Genomic DNA, 19,287 nt, shown 5'->3' on the forward strand with positions numbered 1-19,287 from the left:
CAGGGCAAGGGAGGTGATCCTGCCTTTTCACTCTGCAGAGTGAGACCTCACCTGGAGTATTACATCCATTTGTGGAGTCCTCAGTACAGGAGAGATGTAGACCTGTTGGAGTGCATCCTGAAGAGGGCCACAAAAATGATGCCAGAGATAGAACACTTCTCCTACAAGGACAGGCTAGGAAAGCTGTTGCTGTGCAGCCTAAAGAAGAGAAGGCTCTGGGGGATAGACTCTTTAATGGGGCTATGTCAGGGTAGGATGGGGGAAATGGTTTCAAACTAAAATAAGGGAGATTTATATTGGATATAGGGAATAAGTTTTTACACTAAGAGTGGTGAGGCACTGGCATAGGTTGCCCAGGCTGTTGAGCAACTTGATGCAGCTGTAGGTGTCCCTATTCATTGCAGGGAAGTCGGACCAGATGACCTTTAAGGATCCCTTCCACCTCAAATGATTCTAGGTTAAGGCTGAGTAACACATCCTTCACGCACAGCAGCTAGCACACTGGTTTTCCTCCAAGAACATGCCTGCGTTGTTAGTTTTCCTAAACCCACAATTAATTTTAATGAAACCATTTTCTTTTTTTAAACCAGCTTCAAAGGAGGAAAGAGGAGGAGTTTCTCCCTCCCCACATCAATGAATTTGGGAAGGATGTGATGTAGGATTCCTGAGGAAGCTTGTGTACTTGTTACGGACACGTGGAGGAAACCGGAGTTCACGCTCTGTGAAATAGGGTATTAATTCAAAGGCAGTGTTTTACAAGCAGTCTTCTGGGTCATCCAGGGATACAAAATCAGGGTAAGTTACACGACCATAGTCCCCACAGGACATACGAGAGTGCAGCTCGCCAAAGAGCGCTGCTAAGCAGGCACTAACCTCACCCCTAACCTACGCTACCGGTGTGCCCACAGGTCTTATGTATGTGACTGCTCGGGCGCGTTTTATTTTACTTTTTAATTAATCGCTCAGATGAAAGCTACGCAGGCTCTCCAGGCCCACTTTTCCGCCCACGTTTCCCTCCCCCCAGGCCGACACGACTCCTGCCGAGAGACGCGCGGAGGCGCCGGGTTGAGCCCCGCCGGCCGCCGTAGGCCGGGCGCTGTGCGCGCGTGCGCGATGCCGGCAGCCGGCACGGAACGGCCGGGCGATGGCGCAGCGCGCGGGAGGGCGAGCTCTGTGCCTGCTGCGGGGCCGCTTGCTGCCCCCCGGCCCGGCGGCCGCACGCCTCGGCTCCTCGGGGCCCGCGCTGCAGCGGGCGGGCGGCGCCGAGGAGGCAGGTGAGGCGGTGCGGGCCGCGCCGCGCTCCCCGCTCGCCTCGGGCTGTCGTGTGTCCTCTTGGGGGGCGGGCGGACGGGCGGTGACGCTCCGGGAGAGGCCGCGGGGCGTCCGCTGGTCGCGGCGTCCCGGCTGAGACCGGCCGAGGGCGGCGGGGTCGGCGTGTGATCTCCCGGCTCGGAGTGCAGCCGGGAGAGCGGGGCCCGCCGCCCGGCCTGGGCATACTGCGTGCGTGGAGGCCGGAGGTGGGTTAAGCGGAGATGGCCGTCCCGCTGAGCAACCCAGGGGTTTAGCTGCGCCTTCAGGACGAGTCACGGAGCAGAGAGGGCTGAGCGGTGTGCCGTAGCCGTGGTGTGCAGCTCGGTCCCTGCAGCCAGCCTGTGCCCGTGCGCCTGTGTCAGAGCTGGAAAGGCCTTAGGCGGCCACGTGTATGCTCGTGTTTCTGAGCCTGAGAGGCATTCTGTAGTTCTGTAGCGGGGAAGGCTGGGCTGTAGTATGACAGTCACACAGAAAAAAACACAATTCTGTGCTGTTTCTGTCCCTGGATTAACAAACATGCAGCAAGTTGGGTGAAGGAGCACGTCCAGATTTCAGTTAATCCTCTTGTTTTGGTGTGTGCGTTAGGTCGTTTGTCTCACCTGGTTTGCTTTGCTCCGTGCTATGTGAACAGGTATGTTGGCATCACAGAGGGCAGCATTAGGGTGCATTGAGCACCGCTGGGGACCAGTAGCAGTGCAGGTGAGCACCTGTTTGGTGACTGCAAGGCTATGACACAAACCTGAAACATTGTACAGAGGAAGAAAGAAAGCAATGAGGACTGCATCTCAAGCATTTTAAATGAACACATTCATCTGAGGACTGTCTACTGTTGATACTCAGTGACTTGTGCCTCTTCATTATTTTGATGAGCGGTGCTATGTACAGCTAAGCTGTGGAAACAGCTGCTTTGTGTTTACAAGCTTGTGTAAAAGGCAGAAAGAAACTGTAGAATTTTTTTTTTTTTTTTTTTTTTTTTTTACATAAGTATAGATGCTAACAGGTTTGGTTAGAAGATTTTCTTCAATCCGCAAAGTCAGAAAGAAAGCAGCCTATTGAATCTTTGTAGCAAGTGGTAGCTACAGGGAAATAGCTGCATGCTCTCTGTCTTCCCAATCTTGAATTATGAATGGTAGTGTGAACAGGAAGCCTTCGACATGTAACATGGTGTGGTCATTTGATTATTTGAGTTGTGCAGGTTTGCAATTATAATTCAGGTTTGGGATGTGTTTTCTGTATTTCTGGATATTCCAGCATATCTTATTTCCATGCTGATTTTGTTGACTGTCAGTAGCAGTATAGATTGCCAGTAGTGTGGCAAGGTGTGACTGATCTGCGGGTTATTTGAAGTGAGTTGATGAAAATACAGTACAGAAAGAAAATTTTGTGTAGGAGTTTGCTGTAAAGGAAGATGATGAGTTGTAAAAATAACCAAGTGTAGAATTGTTCCAAAGGTGAAAGTGCTGTTTTTGTGGTGGCAAAGAGGCATTATCTTTTTAGAGCAGCTTGCTAACAGTGTAGCTCTGTCTGGTGCTGATGCTGGACTCACGTGCTGAGTTTCTAATGGTGAGTAGCAAAGCAGAGACCAAAGATTCCTCATATCATCAGATGTCCTGTGGTATCGAGGAAGGTCAATATTGTTTCCATCCTACATTTTCTATTCTTTATTCTTAGAAAATGTATACATTTGTGAGAGAAATACACTTCTGAATGTATTTCTTTCTCTCTGGAGTATTCTGTTTTGCTGTGATCCTCCCAGAGTGCAAGAGCAAACCCAGAGCAGAGAACAAAAATCAGTTTTATATATTTGTGTAGAAGGAAAACTTGATGGTTGTTTCTTCTTACAGATGCTGAACTCAGTAGCAGGAAGAAGACGTTCACTGAGGTTCAAACAGAACGATTGGAACAGGCAGATCGGAGTGTGTTAATTAAGTGCCCATCAAAACTTAATGAAAAAAAATTACTGCAGTATTTATCCAGTCATGGAAACATTGACAATTACTTCTTTTTTGAAAATCGTGTAAGTATCTGACAATACAAACTAGAATCTAAACTTGGATGAAAAGAAACACAATCATTTGGTCAAGCCTTCATACATCTAAGTTATGCATATTAAACAAAATATATTCAACTAGTTTTTGTCTTTATTATTGTTTACAAGATGTTGCACAACGAATTTGTGTGTTTAAATTCCTAAGCAATGCCTGTTTTTAAGTGAATCTCGCCAAAGATTTTGTGCCAAATGTTTGAAATTTTAATGTTGCACTGCTGATTGTCTGAAAAATAGAGCTAACCCTTTGTTATGCTTCTTTTTGAAGGTAGATTTAGTGCTTACTATCAAGAATAACATAGCTTAAATTTTTTTGACGTTTTGTATAAAATTATCTTAAAATTATTAACATGCAGAAGCCACCATTCAGCTTCAGGACTCTTACTAATATGCCATAGTATTCCCAGGCAGATCTGAATAACGTGAGTGCAATCAGTTCAATGCTCATATGCATTTATCTAACATTGTTTCCATTTTTAATATTTTAGGGTATTCATGCTTTAATAGAATTTTCAGAGAAGAGCAGTGTAGCCTCACTACAGGCTGTTACTGGAATTCCAAGGGCTGCTGAGCATCATGTTGTCCCATATAAATCCAGACTTTTTACTTTCACACTGAAAAACCCCGGTAGTCAAGCTGCTGAAGAAAGGCCAGTCAACCTCTCTCCTCAGTCTCACATTCCAGTGAATGAGCTTATTCCAAAGCTTTGTCATGCAGACAGTGTAAGTATAAGTTCTCTCAAATGAAAACAAACCTTGTCCATGTAACATTTGTAAGTGGTCGTGTGAAGCTTTTAAAGCATTTTTTTTTCTGTTAAAAAAATAACCCCTGTTAGAATTGTGGCAATGGCTGTCATGCATTGAAACAAATAGAAAAAAAAGACTGATGCTTACAGTAATTTTGTCTATAGGAAATAAACTTGTTTGAATCTAAAATTGTTTAAGTGCAGTGATAGTAAGTGGATGAAAATATATATCGGTAGGCAGAAGATGGGTCACTATGCTTTAGCAATGTTTATTTTCTTAAATAGGTAAGCAGTCAAATGTACACTCTGCTGGATGAGTATCAACTTACAGAAGAAAACATCAAGCTCCGATACCTGGCCTGTTCTCTGGTTCGGGATTTTGCACGCGCGTATTTTCCAGACAGCACTGTAAAGCCATTTGGCTCTTCAGTGAACACCTTTGGCAAATTGGGGTGTGATGTGGACATGTTTCTGGACTTCCGTGATATACAGAAGCATCCTACAAAAATGGTAAGATGATGCTGGCGGCTCCAGTCCTCATTCTTTGTAATAAGAAGAAAATAATTTGCTGGTTGTGCAGACTTTGTGTGTACTGTCAGGCTGAAGAAAACCTTCATCCTCCAAAGCTAATTCAGCAATACCAGACCTTCCAGTCCTGCTGCTTTTTTCTTTTCTGGAGCTGCTGGACTTGACCAATACTGGGCTGTGATTGTTAGGGTCCTCTCTATCCTGATACATAATAATCTTATGCATGTGTGTGCGTGTGCATTTTGAGAGTGCTGTCAGATTGTTTTTCCTCAGATTAAAAAGTTACTGTAACAGTGCTACAGAAACATTACCTACAAGGGTGTGTGGAGGTGTTGGGACCTGCTGGGGTAATGTTGGTGGATAATTGCAGTTAGCGCTGTTCACGTTTGCAGTGTCTGTCCGGAAACAATTTATAGTGTTAGCATCATATGGTTTCACTGAGAAGGGAATTGGTTTGGGTTACTAATGGAAGGAACCTGAGGGTGTGCTGGGAGTAGGACCTAGGAGTGAAACAGGAGCTGAGCCAAATAATAATGCGGACGTCCTTAGTTGTCGCACTTTCCATAATGTACTTTGTAATTATTTGATTATCTCATTGATAACACTGCAGTAAGCACCAAGACAAGTGATGCTTACTAAGCAAGTGTAGAGGCTTGAAATTGAAATATGTTCACTTGAATTTGCTTACCAAATGCAGAATTTCCATCTGTATCTTGAGAAGTTGGATGGTTACACAAGACTGCCAATAAGCAATACTCAGGGAACAGCATTGCTTTCTTCAGCACACGTATTAAATTTTATCTTAACTGTGTCTTCACCCATGCGAGGATGTGGAAATCTCTGCTGTGTATCCCTGTATTGGGATTCAGGCAGCTTCAGATTGTAAAGGTTATTTAGAATGGGTTGTATCTTAGTCCTGGTGCATGTAGGCAATTCCTTTTGAATTGGAGAAGGAAATACGAAAGGAGGTGAGAATTGGGACACTTTGAAAGCTGATTTGCTCAGCTTTTCTGTGCTACTTCTGTTTTGCCCTGTTTTTGATTTTTAAAGAAATATGCCTTCAATTCAGAGTTTTCATTTTTATTGCAGTGATTGATTATAATGAAAGACATGTCAGCAGAAAGACAGGATCACTGAGAGTTTGTTGGAAGGGTTAAAATCCAAGAACCCTTTACATTTAGTTGCCTCTTGAGTTTTGGGGAAAAAAATCCAAGTATAAAATGCCTGTTTTCAAAGCACATATTGTAACTAGCTGAATTTGGTATTGATGCTCTGCAGCAGTAAAATCCTTCTTTCATGTCATACTTTCAAAAGAAAACTTGTACTCTGAAGGCAGTCTCGCAATGAAGAAGATGAATTCAGAATTACAAAACAGGCCTAAGGAAGAAAGGCAGTGGGTCATGATGAATCTTAGGTGTGAAAACATCTTTCCCACAGTTTAACATTTGTTTTAATCCTTTTTATATGCATATATCTGTTGTTCAGTCAGACTGGTATTAGAAACTGTGTTGGATTGGTAAGCATATGATTTCTCTGAGCACATGTACTTCAGCAGGGCATTAATCCCAGTTCTGAGAAAAATGAGTATACCTAAAATGTATGACTTAATGTGTGAAAGCTGGAAGAGAGATCATCGAATTGGTCACTGTTCTGCAGAAGTCCTAACTGTTTTGTTTTGTTTTGTTTTTAAAAAAATCTTTTTAAACTGGTGAGGGTCTGGAGCACAGGGCTGATGAAGAGCGGCTGAGGGAGCTGGGATTGTTCAGTCTGGAGAAGAGGAGGCTCAGGGGAGACCTCACTGCACTGTACAACCTCCTGAAGGGAAGTTGTGGTGAAGAGGGATTTGGCCTCTTCTCCCAGGCAATGAGCAGGACACGGGGTAATGGCCGCAAGTTGTATCAGAGGAGGTTTAGATTAGACATAAGGAAGAACTTTTTCTCTCAGAGTGGTCAGGCACTGGAATGGCTGCCCAGGGAGGTGGTGGAGTCGCCGTCCCTGGCAGTGTTCAAGAGGCGTCTGGATGACGTGCTGCGTGATGTGGTTTAGTGCTGGTGGTGGCAGTGGTGATGAGGAGGCGGTTGGACTGGATGATCTTGTAGGTCGTTTCCAACCTTGTGAGTCTATGATTCCTGTATTAACACCATGAAAAAGAACATTTGGCTGTTGATGTCATTTATCCTGAGAGGTCAACTTTTTGTTTGTGGTTTTGAAAAACATTTGCAAATCAAGAAGGGAGGCAAGTGTAATCACCGCTGCCCATTTTTAAATATTTTTTCTCTTTTGTTGTTTTTTATGTTTTGAATTTTGAAGTGATGTCATGCCTCGATATCATGGAGTATTAGAGAACGATTAATAAGTTCAGCTTAAATTGAATGATTCGTGTCACTGCATTCCTATTTTGTAAGATCAGTGGAACAGAAATTCTCACTTTAACATCGCTGTGCTTGAGATCAGCTTCTAAAATAGTTTTGAAATCAAGGTATAGAACAAGGAGATTTTCTTTTGATTGACATAATGAACGATGTCATTCTAATGACAGATTTCCTAGACAATAGAAATTCCCTTAGTTTTTTTTGTAATTAGCATTTCTTTACACGTTCTTAGATGCCTCAGATCACAAGGACAACTAGTTCATGGTTGCTCTCCCAGTATTTAGCCTTTCTAGAGACGTTTCAGTCCACATCATCAGTACTTCAGTAATTAGTTCCCTTCCCAAGATCAGATTATCAGCACAGCATTTGTTTCCAACTTCTGGTGGTTTGGCAGATCAGTGAATGACTTAAAGCAGAGTTCTGTGATAAGTTTAGAGTAACAACAGGTGTTTGAGAATAATATTTAAGCTACCAAGGGTAATGAATTTACCCCCAAAGTAGTAGTTTGTTCAAACCTGTTTTGAGTGGCGTGGTAGGAACTGATGGAGAATCACAAGTGGTGTCAGTACTTCGTTCTCCCACAAGAGGAACCAAAACTCCATCTGTAAGTTCTGCCAACTAAGAGCGTCTGTTTCATCATGAAAAAGTCCATCCAGCTTCTAAGATATCGAGCTGCTGCCCAGGATGCCTATGTGTCAGCCAAGTCCCTCTATATTTTTTCTCCTGTTACCTCTCTCAGAGTTCATAGTTGCAGGCTGCTTTGAGCCAGCACTGCTGTAGCATGAAGCTGCACAGCCCAGTGGGGTTAGGGACCACTCTTCTGATACGCTCACACATATGCTAGCTCTGTTGGCAGCAAGGAAAGGTTACCTTCGTTGTTATCACGGGGACATAAATTTCAGTTCCTGAGGTGTAACTGTAGGAAGGGTTGCAAGGTCTGTGCTTTCTGAACTGTTTTGCCGGTCTGCATTCTTTGCACTGGCATGGTGACAACAAGTGACCACCTTTACTTGTCTCCTGGAGGACTAATTAAGTCACCATGTAATGCTCTTTGTATTGTGTGAATTCATGTTCTATTCATCGTATGCTTCAGAGGGGAGGATAAGCCACTATCAAGCATCAGGTCAGCAAGCAAAATTAGCTGAGGCTTAAAAACTGGGAGAGTATAAAGAGAACAGATTTTGTAGGTTGTTTTACTGGGATGTAAACTGCACGTGACAATTCAAAATTCAAAGATCCACAGGGAAATTTACGTCTGATGTCAGAAGGCAGCTGCTCTGGTGTGATTACTTTAAATCTTAAGGAAACTAACCTTCATCTTGAAGCAGCAAGCAACTCGTGTGCTGATTTTTTTATTTTATTTTTAAATAAAAAGGCATTTTCCTTTATACTTGTACTAACTGGTACACTGTACTTTGAGGTTATGAAATAGAATTACTGGTGGTTTGAAGTTGGCAAGTTACAGTTTGGTTGTGTTTTGTCCCTCCTGCCTTGTAATACCTTCTTCAGTCAACATATGTGCCATCTTGAGAATTCCACATGAATTGTTTTAGGTAATGTAGTGGCATTGCACCCTCATCAGAATAGCCAACTTCACAGTAAGTTACTCACTATCAGCGTGGGAAAAATTGAATCACTGAGAAAAGAATTGTACAAGAAAAAGCAGTATGGTTTAACTTTTTACAAGTTCTGCAGACTGCTTTGGAAAATCCACTGTACTACACTGCTACTCTACAAACTCTTGTAATCTTGCAGAAGTATTCTTAAATTTCTCTTTAGTTCCAGAACTAACAGTTTACTTTTCAAAATCTTTCGTTAGAAAAAAGGTCCCTTTGAAATGGAGTATCAGATGAAAAGATTGCCATCGGAAAGATTGGCAACTCAGAAGATTCTTTCTATAATTGGTGACTGTCTTGACAATTTTGGTCCTGGGTATTCAAATGTACAGAAGATACTCAACGCTCGCTGCCCCCTGGTGAAATTCTCCCATCAACCAACAGGATTCCAGTGCGACCTGTCAGTGAGCAACAGGTAAGACCTGGTTTTAAATGGTTCAGGGTGAATACTAAGTTCTGGAAACTTGTCATGAGAAGTTTTCAGCCAACTCAGTTCCGTGTTTTTTATCAAATATGAATGCTGGGTCTGAAAGGGATATTTTTGCCTATTAGAATTTTGTTCCCCAGTGTGTTAAATATCGGTTTCTCCAGTGTAGTAAGTAATTGCTAGCAAAAACTGAAAAACTGCCTTCCCAATAAGGTTGTCTTGTAAGGAACTGAAAGCAGACATGGTTCTTCAGTCATCTCTTCATGTACATGTATATGCAAAGCCTTGTTTGGATTGCTTTCCAAATTAAGCAGCCATATATCATGATAATTGTAATTATCAGCTGATTTGCAGTCATTGGATTTCAAGTTATTTTGGGTTCTGCATCCTTTTTACTGGCAAAAGATTTGGAATACTGCATTAACGTTGTGCATTAGAAAGCAGCCTAAAGTTTTACTGTCATTTGTACCATTCACAGCAGCACCCAGTAGAGGGAGCAGGCATCTCACAAATTGTTCTCTGCATCTTTTTTCCTTTTCAGCTTGCTCCCATGTTTTTAGGTAATCAGTGGCTGATAGTCAAGCATTTGATTTATTTGTTTTGCAGTCACTTACTTTATTAAGAAATAACCACCTGAATCCAGTATCCATCTGTTTTTAATTCTGTGATGTACGCATCACAGAGTTAAAAACAAGTACGTCCCCATTTTCGTTTGTTAGGGGATGGTAAAACACAAGTGATTGTCTTTCAAAATTCTTTTCAACTCACCTTCTACTACAGATTTTGTCATTTGCACACATCAGATGCAGTCAGGTCAGTCAGACTGAATTTTCTGAATTACCCCACATTCTGTTTCAGAATATACAGGAGTTCTGTGATATTTAAATGTGATATATATATTAGGACCAGAGGGAATGGCTTCAAGCTACGGCAGGGGAGATTCAGGCTGGACATCAGGAAGTACTACTTTTCAGAAAGGGTGGTCAGGCACTGGAATGGACTGCCCAGGGAGGTGGTGGAGTCACCGAGCCTGGGGGTGTTCAAGGAAAGGCTGGATGTTGTGTTGAGGGACATGGTTTAGTGGGAGCTATTGGGAATAGGTGAACGGTTGGACTGGATGAGCTTTTAGGTCTTTTCCAACCTTGGTGATTCTATGATTCTATGATTTGCTCAGTATTGTCACAACATTAACATTTTTTTTTAATGTTTGGCCACAGTGAGAGTCAGCATAGGTTTCTTGGCAGATTTTTTTTTTTTTCTTTTTAATTCTCTGCAAAAGATGGTTTTGTGGGACTGTGTTAGTATTGTTACCTGGAGAAATAAGAAATCTTTGTGGACACAAGGAGAACCTCACAATTGAAACTTTAGAAGTGCAGGTATTAGAAGGCTTTGATGCAGCAGCCATCCCCAAATGCCTTGGTGAATTTTTAGAGGAATTGAGTGCAAGACTGGAAGTAAGAGCAGGGTAGTTCAGCAAGCACTTTAAACTAGCTTTGCAATGTAAGTCTTGCTCTCACATCCTCCTTCCATTTATTATCTGCTCTATATTGTCCTCCCATTTGTACACTATAAGAAAGTTTGTACAACCATTTGATGAAACAGAGCTGATCCATCTGAAAACTTCTGTCCTTCCAGGTTAGTTGTTTTGCAGCAGGACCTGGATTTGGATAGTTATTATGAACAACTGTCAGCACAATGGATGTGGTAACACAGAAATAAGAGTGAGCACCTGGGAGCAAAGCTGCTGCTTTCAGCTGCAGTGTCTGCTTGTGTTTGTTTGAAGAATTTGCTGAACAACTTCAAATTTCTTCCAGTCACACCAATAACGTTTTAAATACTTCAAAATTGTTTTCAAACAAGATTAAGTGCATTTTATGCTGTCACAAACTGAATGACATCCAACTTCAAACATTAGTTGTTGGAAAATCAATAAATTGTTAAGTCTTTAGAGTGAGATTGTAAGATAAGTTTATTTTGTATTTTTTGTATTGATTTTTTTCCCCCTCTATGTTAGGATAGGGATGTTCTCTAGTACAGTCCAAAGGCAATTATGGCTAAATTATGTGGTTTTGGCCTCGACTGTGTATAGATCTAACTCCAAACACATCTTTTTTCTTTTCCACTATCCTGTGGAACAAGGAAACAGGAAACAGCACAAGTGCAGTATTATTGTTTACCTTTAACTGTATCCTTTTTATTATTGGCAGTTTTCAGATACATTATCCTGGACAATTTCAGACACTTTCATCTGTTTTGTTTGTTTGTTTTCCATGAATAAAAGTTATGTGTGGATTTTTGTTTGTTTCTTTGTTTTTATATTGATGCTCTCTTCCCTTACAACTGATAATTTGTGCTGAACAGCCAGCGCTGGCATCATCATAATAATTGCATAATTATTTACGTCTTACAATTCTTTTTTCTTCCTCAGCATTGCTATAAGGTGTTCAGAACTCCTGTATATTTATGGCTGTTTAGATCCCCGTGTGAGAGCTCTGGTGTTCAGTTTACGATGCTGGGCCCGTGTTCATGGGCTTACAAACAGTGTGCCTGGTACCTGGATTACAAACTTCTCTTTAACCATGATGATCATGTTTTTTCTGCAAAAGAGATCGCCACCTATCATTCCAACACTAGATCAACTTAAAGAGCTGGCAGGTAAGAGCAACTGTTTGTGAAAGAGCTGGAGGCATTTCTCACAATTATTGTAACTTTGTAAGGTTAGGAATAAACCCAAGCCATTCCTCTGTGCTCTCAAGTAGCAATATGTATTGCCTGTGCCTGATGTTTGAGGGAACGTGTAAGTTTCATATGTACTTTTTGTAAAAGTAATTTATCCTAAAATGCAAACCACATCAGTTTTCAGTACAGTGCTTAATTCTGCTCACAGTGCCTTGGACAACTTAAAATCATTTATGTTCCCAGTGCTCTCACGCTGTTTCTTTTTGTTGTTCATTTTGCAGCAGACTCGTAAGATTTCAAATGTCTCTGCAGGTTTTAAGGATTTTGTGCAGATTGTTATATGTGCCAGGGGAAGTTTAGGTTGGAGATCAGGAAAACTTCTTTACAGAAAGGGTTGTTAAGCACTGGAATAGGCTCCCCAAGGAGGTGGTTGGGTCACCATCCATGGATGTGTTTAAAAACTGTTTGGATGTGGTGCTGAGGGACATGATTTAGTGGTGGGTTGTTAGAGTTAGGGTAGTACGGGTAAGTTGTGGTTGGACTTGGTGATCTTGAAGCTCTTTTCCAACCTGAGTGATTCTGTGATTCTACAATTCTGTGTTTTGTTTTAAAGACACCAAATGTACTTGTATTCCCACACTATTTGTAATGTCCTTGAGACTATTCAGGGCAATTGCAAATAATTTTTTACCTTAATAAGCAAGTTGTTCTGACTGTCGTAATATTTCAATTTCAGAGCGTGTTATCTTCAGCTAATTGAACAAAGCATGGAAAATGACATCCCAAATTCTTGATTCCTTGCTTTTTTCCACAGCTTACTGACGGGCTTCCTTGGAAGCTTTGAGAAGATGATCTGCCTTCTGTTGCTTTAAAATCATTTGAATGTTTCCATTAGCAGTTAACCAACAGACTCTCGAAAATGAAGCACTTGTATACGCAGAATAACAAAACAGCTATTTATGAAATTTTTACAAGACATTCCTAATAGCTTTTCTGAAAAAGAGGATGGACGCCTGAGTGTAGCTGTTGATGCCTTTGTGTAGTTATTAACCTCGGAAAACTTTACTGGCTTAGTGTATTATAAAGCTGTGTATGCAGAGATACCATGTTTGTTGCTTCAACTTCAGAGATATATAGATGTCATACACCTTATTCCTGTAGGTTTTTGAAAATACAATTTCCCTTAGTTTGTCCAAAGATTTGTTTTTCTTTTTAAATCTTTAACCATTTAATTTGAATCTTAGCCTTAAAGTTTGTTATGAATTTGTAATTTGCATTACTTAATACGATATTTTCATTGAAATCAGTCGTGTCTTATATCTGAATTTTGTTATGCACAATGGCATTTTACTTTTTATCTGTTCAAAATACGCTTGCACTTTTTGTTTCAGATGAAAAAGACAAACATGTAATTGGAGGGTATGATTGCTCATTTGTGAGCGACTTCAGCAAGGTTAAGCCTACAAAAAACACGGAAACGCTTGGTAGGTAAATCTTCATTACCTTTGCTTTTTCTGAGCGTGCTGAAAATAAACATCTCCGTAATGCTTAATGCTGGTTCGCTTTCTCTCCCTCAGATGAGTTGCTGTGTGACTTTTTTCAATACTTTGGAAACTTCGACTTCAGAAAGAATTCCATAAATCTTCGAAAGGTAAATGAATTTTAATTTCTCATCATTATCAATTAAGCTTCTACTGTCTTCAGTTTGAGAAACTGCCTGTGTTAAACGACTGCTTTCATTTTTAAGTATGTATGCAGTGTGCATTCAAATTGGTTGTTTCCAGAAACTGAGTCCTCTGCTTGAGGGAAGAGCTTTCTCCTCAAACCCTGATTGCTTATGGTAACATTCTTAACAGTGCTGTGTCAGTACTTGTATATGTTGGAAAGCAGAAACTATGATGCTAAGTCTTTATGATTCTTTTGTGACCACCCTATATAAAAAGTGACTGTTTTAAAAAGCAGGAACTTTTAAAATGTCACAATATTTGTCATAGCAAAAGTCAGTGACAAACATAGCACACTTAAAAACTTTGCATTTCAAGCTGTGAGTACAAATCCAAACAGTGTCCACATTAAAATTTAAACTGAGTTTTGAAACTTGCTTTTTACACTTCTGTTTCTTGCTGCAGTTACCATCAACCTTCAGTTAGCCTAGTTACAACTCAGTGAGCATGACAGATAACATGACTGTATGCTTACCAAGAGGTCTGCACTGTAATCTTGTTTTCTTTATATAATTAAGTCGTGCTCTTTGGGGATTTCTGTGTGTGTATGTATATGAAAGCATAATAGAGACATATATGCAAATGCAATAACTACTAATACCTGTTCCTGCTGGGCTTCTTGCAGACTGAGGGGTTTCATTGCTTTGTTGCTGTGTGGTCACTCCTGGTTGTGTTTCATTTCCTACTTTAGCACTAACAGTTTCTGGCATAAAAGTTGTTTGTTTTTCTGATATAGATCAATCTGGAAACTAAGTAAGCTGGATAACTGTTGTTTGCCACTACGCCTCAAAAGGCAAGTTAGAAAATAAAAAATAAAAAATAAAAAATAAAATAAAAAATAAAAAAACCAAAACAACACCATAACAAACCTCCTTGTGCTGATCCTGAACTGGACAAGGGAAATGTCTGCGTTGTGGATGTTCTTCTGTTTAACTAGCTTCTGTCCTAGCCCTGGAGCAAGGGTATGCAGCGTGCATGTGAACACTTCTGGACTAGCATTAGCTGCTAGGTTCCTGCTAGGGCATGCAGTGGAAGGCTTGTAGAGATGCTGTAATGCAGAGCAAGTCACCTGAGGAGTGCTGATAAGCAGTGTGATGGAAGTGTGTATAACTAGCAAACTACATAGTTGACAATAACTTGTATTTTACCATACTAACTGCATAAAAGTGGACCGTGGTCTAAATAGCTCTGTACTTAAATGACAAACTAAACTGGGGAGAATTTCAGCCAGGGCAGTAATCTTGCTTTATTGTACCAGCTCTTAGTGAGCACTGTAAGAGAAATGATTTGAACAGGTGAAGCTCATGAAGTCATTTATCAGACTAGGCTGTGCACGTTAACTTGATACTCATGCTGCCCATACACAGAGATAGGAGTAGATTGCAGCAAGTGGAGTTTGAGGTTTGTGGAAAAGCAAATGGGAGAACAGCCAAAAAGACAGGGTGAGTTGTTGTAGTACATTCTTTGCCTTGAAGGAAATCTAAGTTCAGTGTGGCAAGGAAAGCAACCACAAAGAGGATTTAGAGAACAGGAGTCATGCACTCAGATTGGCAGGAAAATTAACTTGATTAATGATGCCTATTTTTTTCCCCAGAAAGTGGTCTTCTGAGTCAGAAAACTCTCAATGTAGTCACTTGAGTGATTTGTTCCTTGCTCAGCGTATGATGCATATGTGCAACTTTTTCTTCACACTATCTGCAGGGAAAGGAAGTAAATAAACCTGAGTCGTCTCCTCTTTATATCTGGAATCCTTTTGAACAAGACCTTAATATCAGCAAGAATGTTAATCAGCCACAGCTGGAGAAATTTGTAGCTGTGGCCAGAGAAAGTGCCTGGATTTTACAGAAGGAAGATAAAACTCAGCAGACGATCAATAAGGAACCCTGGGGACTGGCAGCTGTACTGATACCATTTGGAAAAAGCAATCCAAACACGATGAAGAGTAGGACAAAGGGAATGGGAAGTGAAACAATCAAAAGCCTCTTGGACTCTTTAAAGTTAAGTGATGCAAACAACGTACAGAAAGCAATGGGAAAGTGACTTTCAGCACAGAAACACAGTAGCTGCTGTTCTGTTTTAGGAATTGAATGTGGCACAGTTTGAAGAATATTGCTTTTAATATTTCTTTTGTGGTGAAATGGAGAGTTGGGTGACCTCTGATTGTCATTGTGATGTTTTTTTTACAGGTCTACTTTCTGTACATCATCTCCTCCTTTACTCTTCACTTTTCCTTGTGTTTTGTGAATGAAGAGCATTAAAATGCAAATTTTACAGGTACATTTTGGAAGTAGACTTTGGTCACTCTTCAAAAAAGAAAAAAAACGAACGAAAAGAGGAGCATGGGAAAAAGCCACTGGGAATTGTTTCAGTTAGTTCTTTTTGGTTAAGTAAAAGCTCAAGAAGTAACCACCTTTCAGTGAAAGCACATCTTAAAAGAAGATGAATTTTGAACCACTGCTTCTGCTGCAGTCACATGCAGGAAGCCAGTAAAAGTAAAGTGCACGTGTCTATTTTTGTAATTGTTTTCAATTCATGGGGCTAGAGCTAAGACAAAAATAAAGAGGATGGAATTAGATAACAGGGTTTACAGTTTTGTAGGTTATTGCTCTCCAAGGATAGAGTACCTGTTTTGTGTTGGAAAAGTGGGTGTGCTCGTGTTTACCACCTGTTCTCAGACTTCTTCAACCAAATCTTTATTTTTTTTTGCAGATAGTGCTTGTTCCGACTCATCAGCTCATGTTTCTGATTTTGCCTTCAATTTAAGCTTGTACTTCAGGTTCCAGTAGGGGACTTTTTTTGGTGCCCTTCTGGCCTTATCAACTCTCCTGAAAGTTGCTGCCTACTGGACAGCACCAAAACCTTCCTCTCGCTATCTCTGCTTCTCTTTTTGTCCTTTTTGGGATTTCACAGGAAATCCTGTAACACACTTGAGCCACAGACCTGTCTTACTTTTCAGGTATTCAGTGGAGTGCTGACTGTCCATGTTGCAGATCAGCTAGGCCAGCAAGAGTCAACTTTTCTCACTGCCTTGAAGAAAGCATTGAGTTCTCTGTGCTTATACCATAAGAGAGTGTTTTTGGAGGAGTATAGAGAGGGCTGGAAGGAATGAAGATAGAAAGAGAAATGGAAAGAGAGCAGACAAAGTACAGATTTTCAGGTAGATTTGTGATTATTCTGCCTGTCCATTTTGTGCCACCGATGCATTAAAACTAACTGGCAAGCATGATAAGAACAATTACACAGATTGTTATTTTGACTCTTAAAGAAGTACTGTACAAGAATTACTGTAAATCAGAGATTGTCCTACAGATGCAATATTCATGTTTATGATAACTTTCATTTTCAGTATTTCTAGATTCTTTAATGCTGTTCTGGTATATGCTTTGTTGTGGGCTTTTCTTTTTGTTTGTTGGAACTGGTGTTACCCTGTCTCTTTTCCCTGAGATATATTTATTAGAGATCATAAAGGAAGTAATGTGTAATTCCAGAGTATCTGTAAAAACACTGCTCGATAAGGAGTTCAGCAGTTAACAGTCTAAACAGACTTTGAGGGACAGATCAATGCTACATTAATTTATTTGAGTTTTAAAATAATATTCATATGTGTCCATTTCACACTGCTAGATGTTCTATCAAAGAATGACTTACAGATTTATTATCTTAGTCACAGGAATTAATTCTTCTATTAACTTTCCTGAGCCTTGAAATTCAAACTTAGCTTTCTACTTAAAATCTCTGTGCTAGTGTATAAGCTATGACCTTTTTGGGAGGCTGGATGAAGTTTACTGTAACTTATTATTGGTGCTAATACAGATCTTTTCATAGCAAGCTTATGGATGCGGTAAGCAGTCTGTTGCTAACTTAAACTTTATAGAACTAAGATATGTTTTCTTCTGTTTCCTAAGGAGTAGACTTGAAAGCTTTTTGAAGCATCTGAAGATTAGGTGACGCTTCAGTACTTGTGAGTTGTCTCTTTCCCTGTTGAATAGAACAGGTAACGGATCCCCACATAGAGACGGTGTGGTAGAGAGTCTCTGGCAAGGATTAAGGGGAAGGATAGCAAACAGATTTTGTTGTTGGTTTCTGCTATCAGTCATCCATCCATAGCGACAGAGGTGAGGTGTTCCACAAGCAATTAAGATAAATCTCTGGATCGGTAACTCATCCTTTTGGGAGACTTAAACTTCCCAGATATAAACTGGGAATATATGAGTACTGCGACAGGTAAGTCTGTGAAATTCCTAAAGGACGCTGAAGATAACTTCTTGTCACAAGTGCTTAGCCAGCTAGGAAAGCTGCCCTTCTAGAACTGTCTTTTGAGCATAAGGAAAGTCCTGTGGGAGGTGTGATGGTAGGTGGCTGTCTGAGCCACAGCGATCATTAAATAGCTGAGTTCAAAAGAGGTCAGCAGAGTTACCACCCTGGATCTTAAGAGAGCAAACTTTAAGCTGCTCAGAGAGCTAGTCAGCAGCTCTCCCTGGCAATCTGCTTTAGAGAGTTCAGGAGCTCTGTGAGAGCTGCTCACTTCTTAAGAACCACCTTTTAAAAACATGGGAGCAAGCAATCCCATTGTGTCAAGCAAATAGAAGAGAATATCAGCTTTGCTGAACAGGGAGCTCCTTTTGGAACATGGGCAGAAAAATAACCTATGATCTCTGGAAGCAAGGTCAGGGAGATTAAAAGAGCTACAGTTCACAGTTGTAGAGAGAAAATAAGAAAAGCCAGAGCCCAGCTTGAGTTGACACTGGCCATTGTGTCAGCAAAAAAGGATTTTTTAAGTGTCTCAACAGCAAGAGGAGATCTAAGGAAAACTGTTGGGCTGATACTTGATGAAGATCGTTACCTAACAAACTGGAATGAGGAAAAAGCAGAGACATCTAATGCACTTTTCGCCCTGGCTTTTAATATTAATGATAGTTCTTGGGTTGCTGGTCCTGTGAGTTGGAGGGACACGATTCGTGACTATGGGAGCATGATCTGTGGTCACCATAAGTGTAAGAGAATAGTTGCATCAGCACAGTGCTCGTAGTTTGTAGGACATGACAGGGTTCACTCCAGAGCGAAGGACCTCTCAATTTACTGAAGGTCTTACATATCTGGGGAGTGGGTGTATCAACAGCAAACGTACTGGGAATGCTGAACCGGAAGGTGCTGCTGGCTCTCTGGAGGGATGAGGCCTGAAGCAGGCGCATTGTAACCGAGCACTGGGCAACCAACCATCAACAGCGTGATGTTCTACAAAGTAAAATGCTGGATTCTGCAGCTGGTACAGAGCAGTGCTGGACTCGGGTACACGAGGAGGTGGGTGGCTGGAGAGCAGCTCAGCACGAGGGGCCTGGGGCTGCTGTGACAGCAGGCTCAGCGTGAGCCAGCAGCGCCCCCTGGTAGTCAAGGGAGTAAATGTATTTTTGGGATTCATTGCGCACAGCATAGCCAGCCAGCCAAAGGAGGTAACTCTCACTATTTGGTGTTGGTGAAGCCTCACCTGAAATACTGTGTGCAGTTCTGGGCTGTATGATGTTAAAACTACATTGAGGTGCTTTGAGAGGAAGGCACCAAAGGTGACAGGGCTGGAAGGGATGTCCTGTGAGGAGGGGCTGAGGCCACTTTTCTCAACAGGAGTTGAGAAAACAGGAGGCCAAGAGGTGACCTCAGTGCTCTCTGCAGCTCTCTAAGGATGGGGAAAAAGAGGGAGGTGCTGGGCTGTGCTTCTGGGAACTGATGGCATTAGGAAAATTCCATTACCCTGAGCGTGGTCAAACACTGGAACAGCCTTCCTTTCCTTAGCAAGGTGGTTGATGCCCTGTGCTTGTCTCTGTTGAAGAGACACATGGATAA

At 41.2% G+C, this 19,287-nt stretch overlaps 1 protein-coding gene across 1 annotated transcript; it reads left to right on the forward strand.

The window, feature by feature from the left end:
- Positions 1 to 1,144: 1,144 nt before the first annotated feature.
- Positions 1,145 to 15,489, forward strand: MTPAP (mitochondrial poly(A) polymerase; the record flags this gene model as incomplete). The annotated part of the gene is made up of 9 exons (XM_079538243.1): positions 1,145 to 1,274; positions 3,156 to 3,328; positions 3,847 to 4,080; positions 4,389 to 4,613; positions 8,823 to 9,034; positions 11,475 to 11,701; positions 13,117 to 13,209; positions 13,303 to 13,376; positions 15,151 to 15,489. The coding sequence occupies 9 exons, from the start codon at positions 1,145 to 1,147 to the stop codon at positions 15,487 to 15,489; spliced, it is 1,707 nt and encodes a 568-aa protein (XP_079394369.1).
- Between the last annotated feature and the right edge of the window lie 3,798 nt (positions 15,490 to 19,287).

The sequence above is a fragment of the Tetrao urogallus genome (genome assembly GCF_951394365.1).
Source record: "Tetrao urogallus genome assembly, chromosome: 7".
Classification (NCBI taxonomy): Eukaryota; Metazoa; Chordata; class Aves; order Galliformes; family Phasianidae; genus Tetrao; species Tetrao urogallus.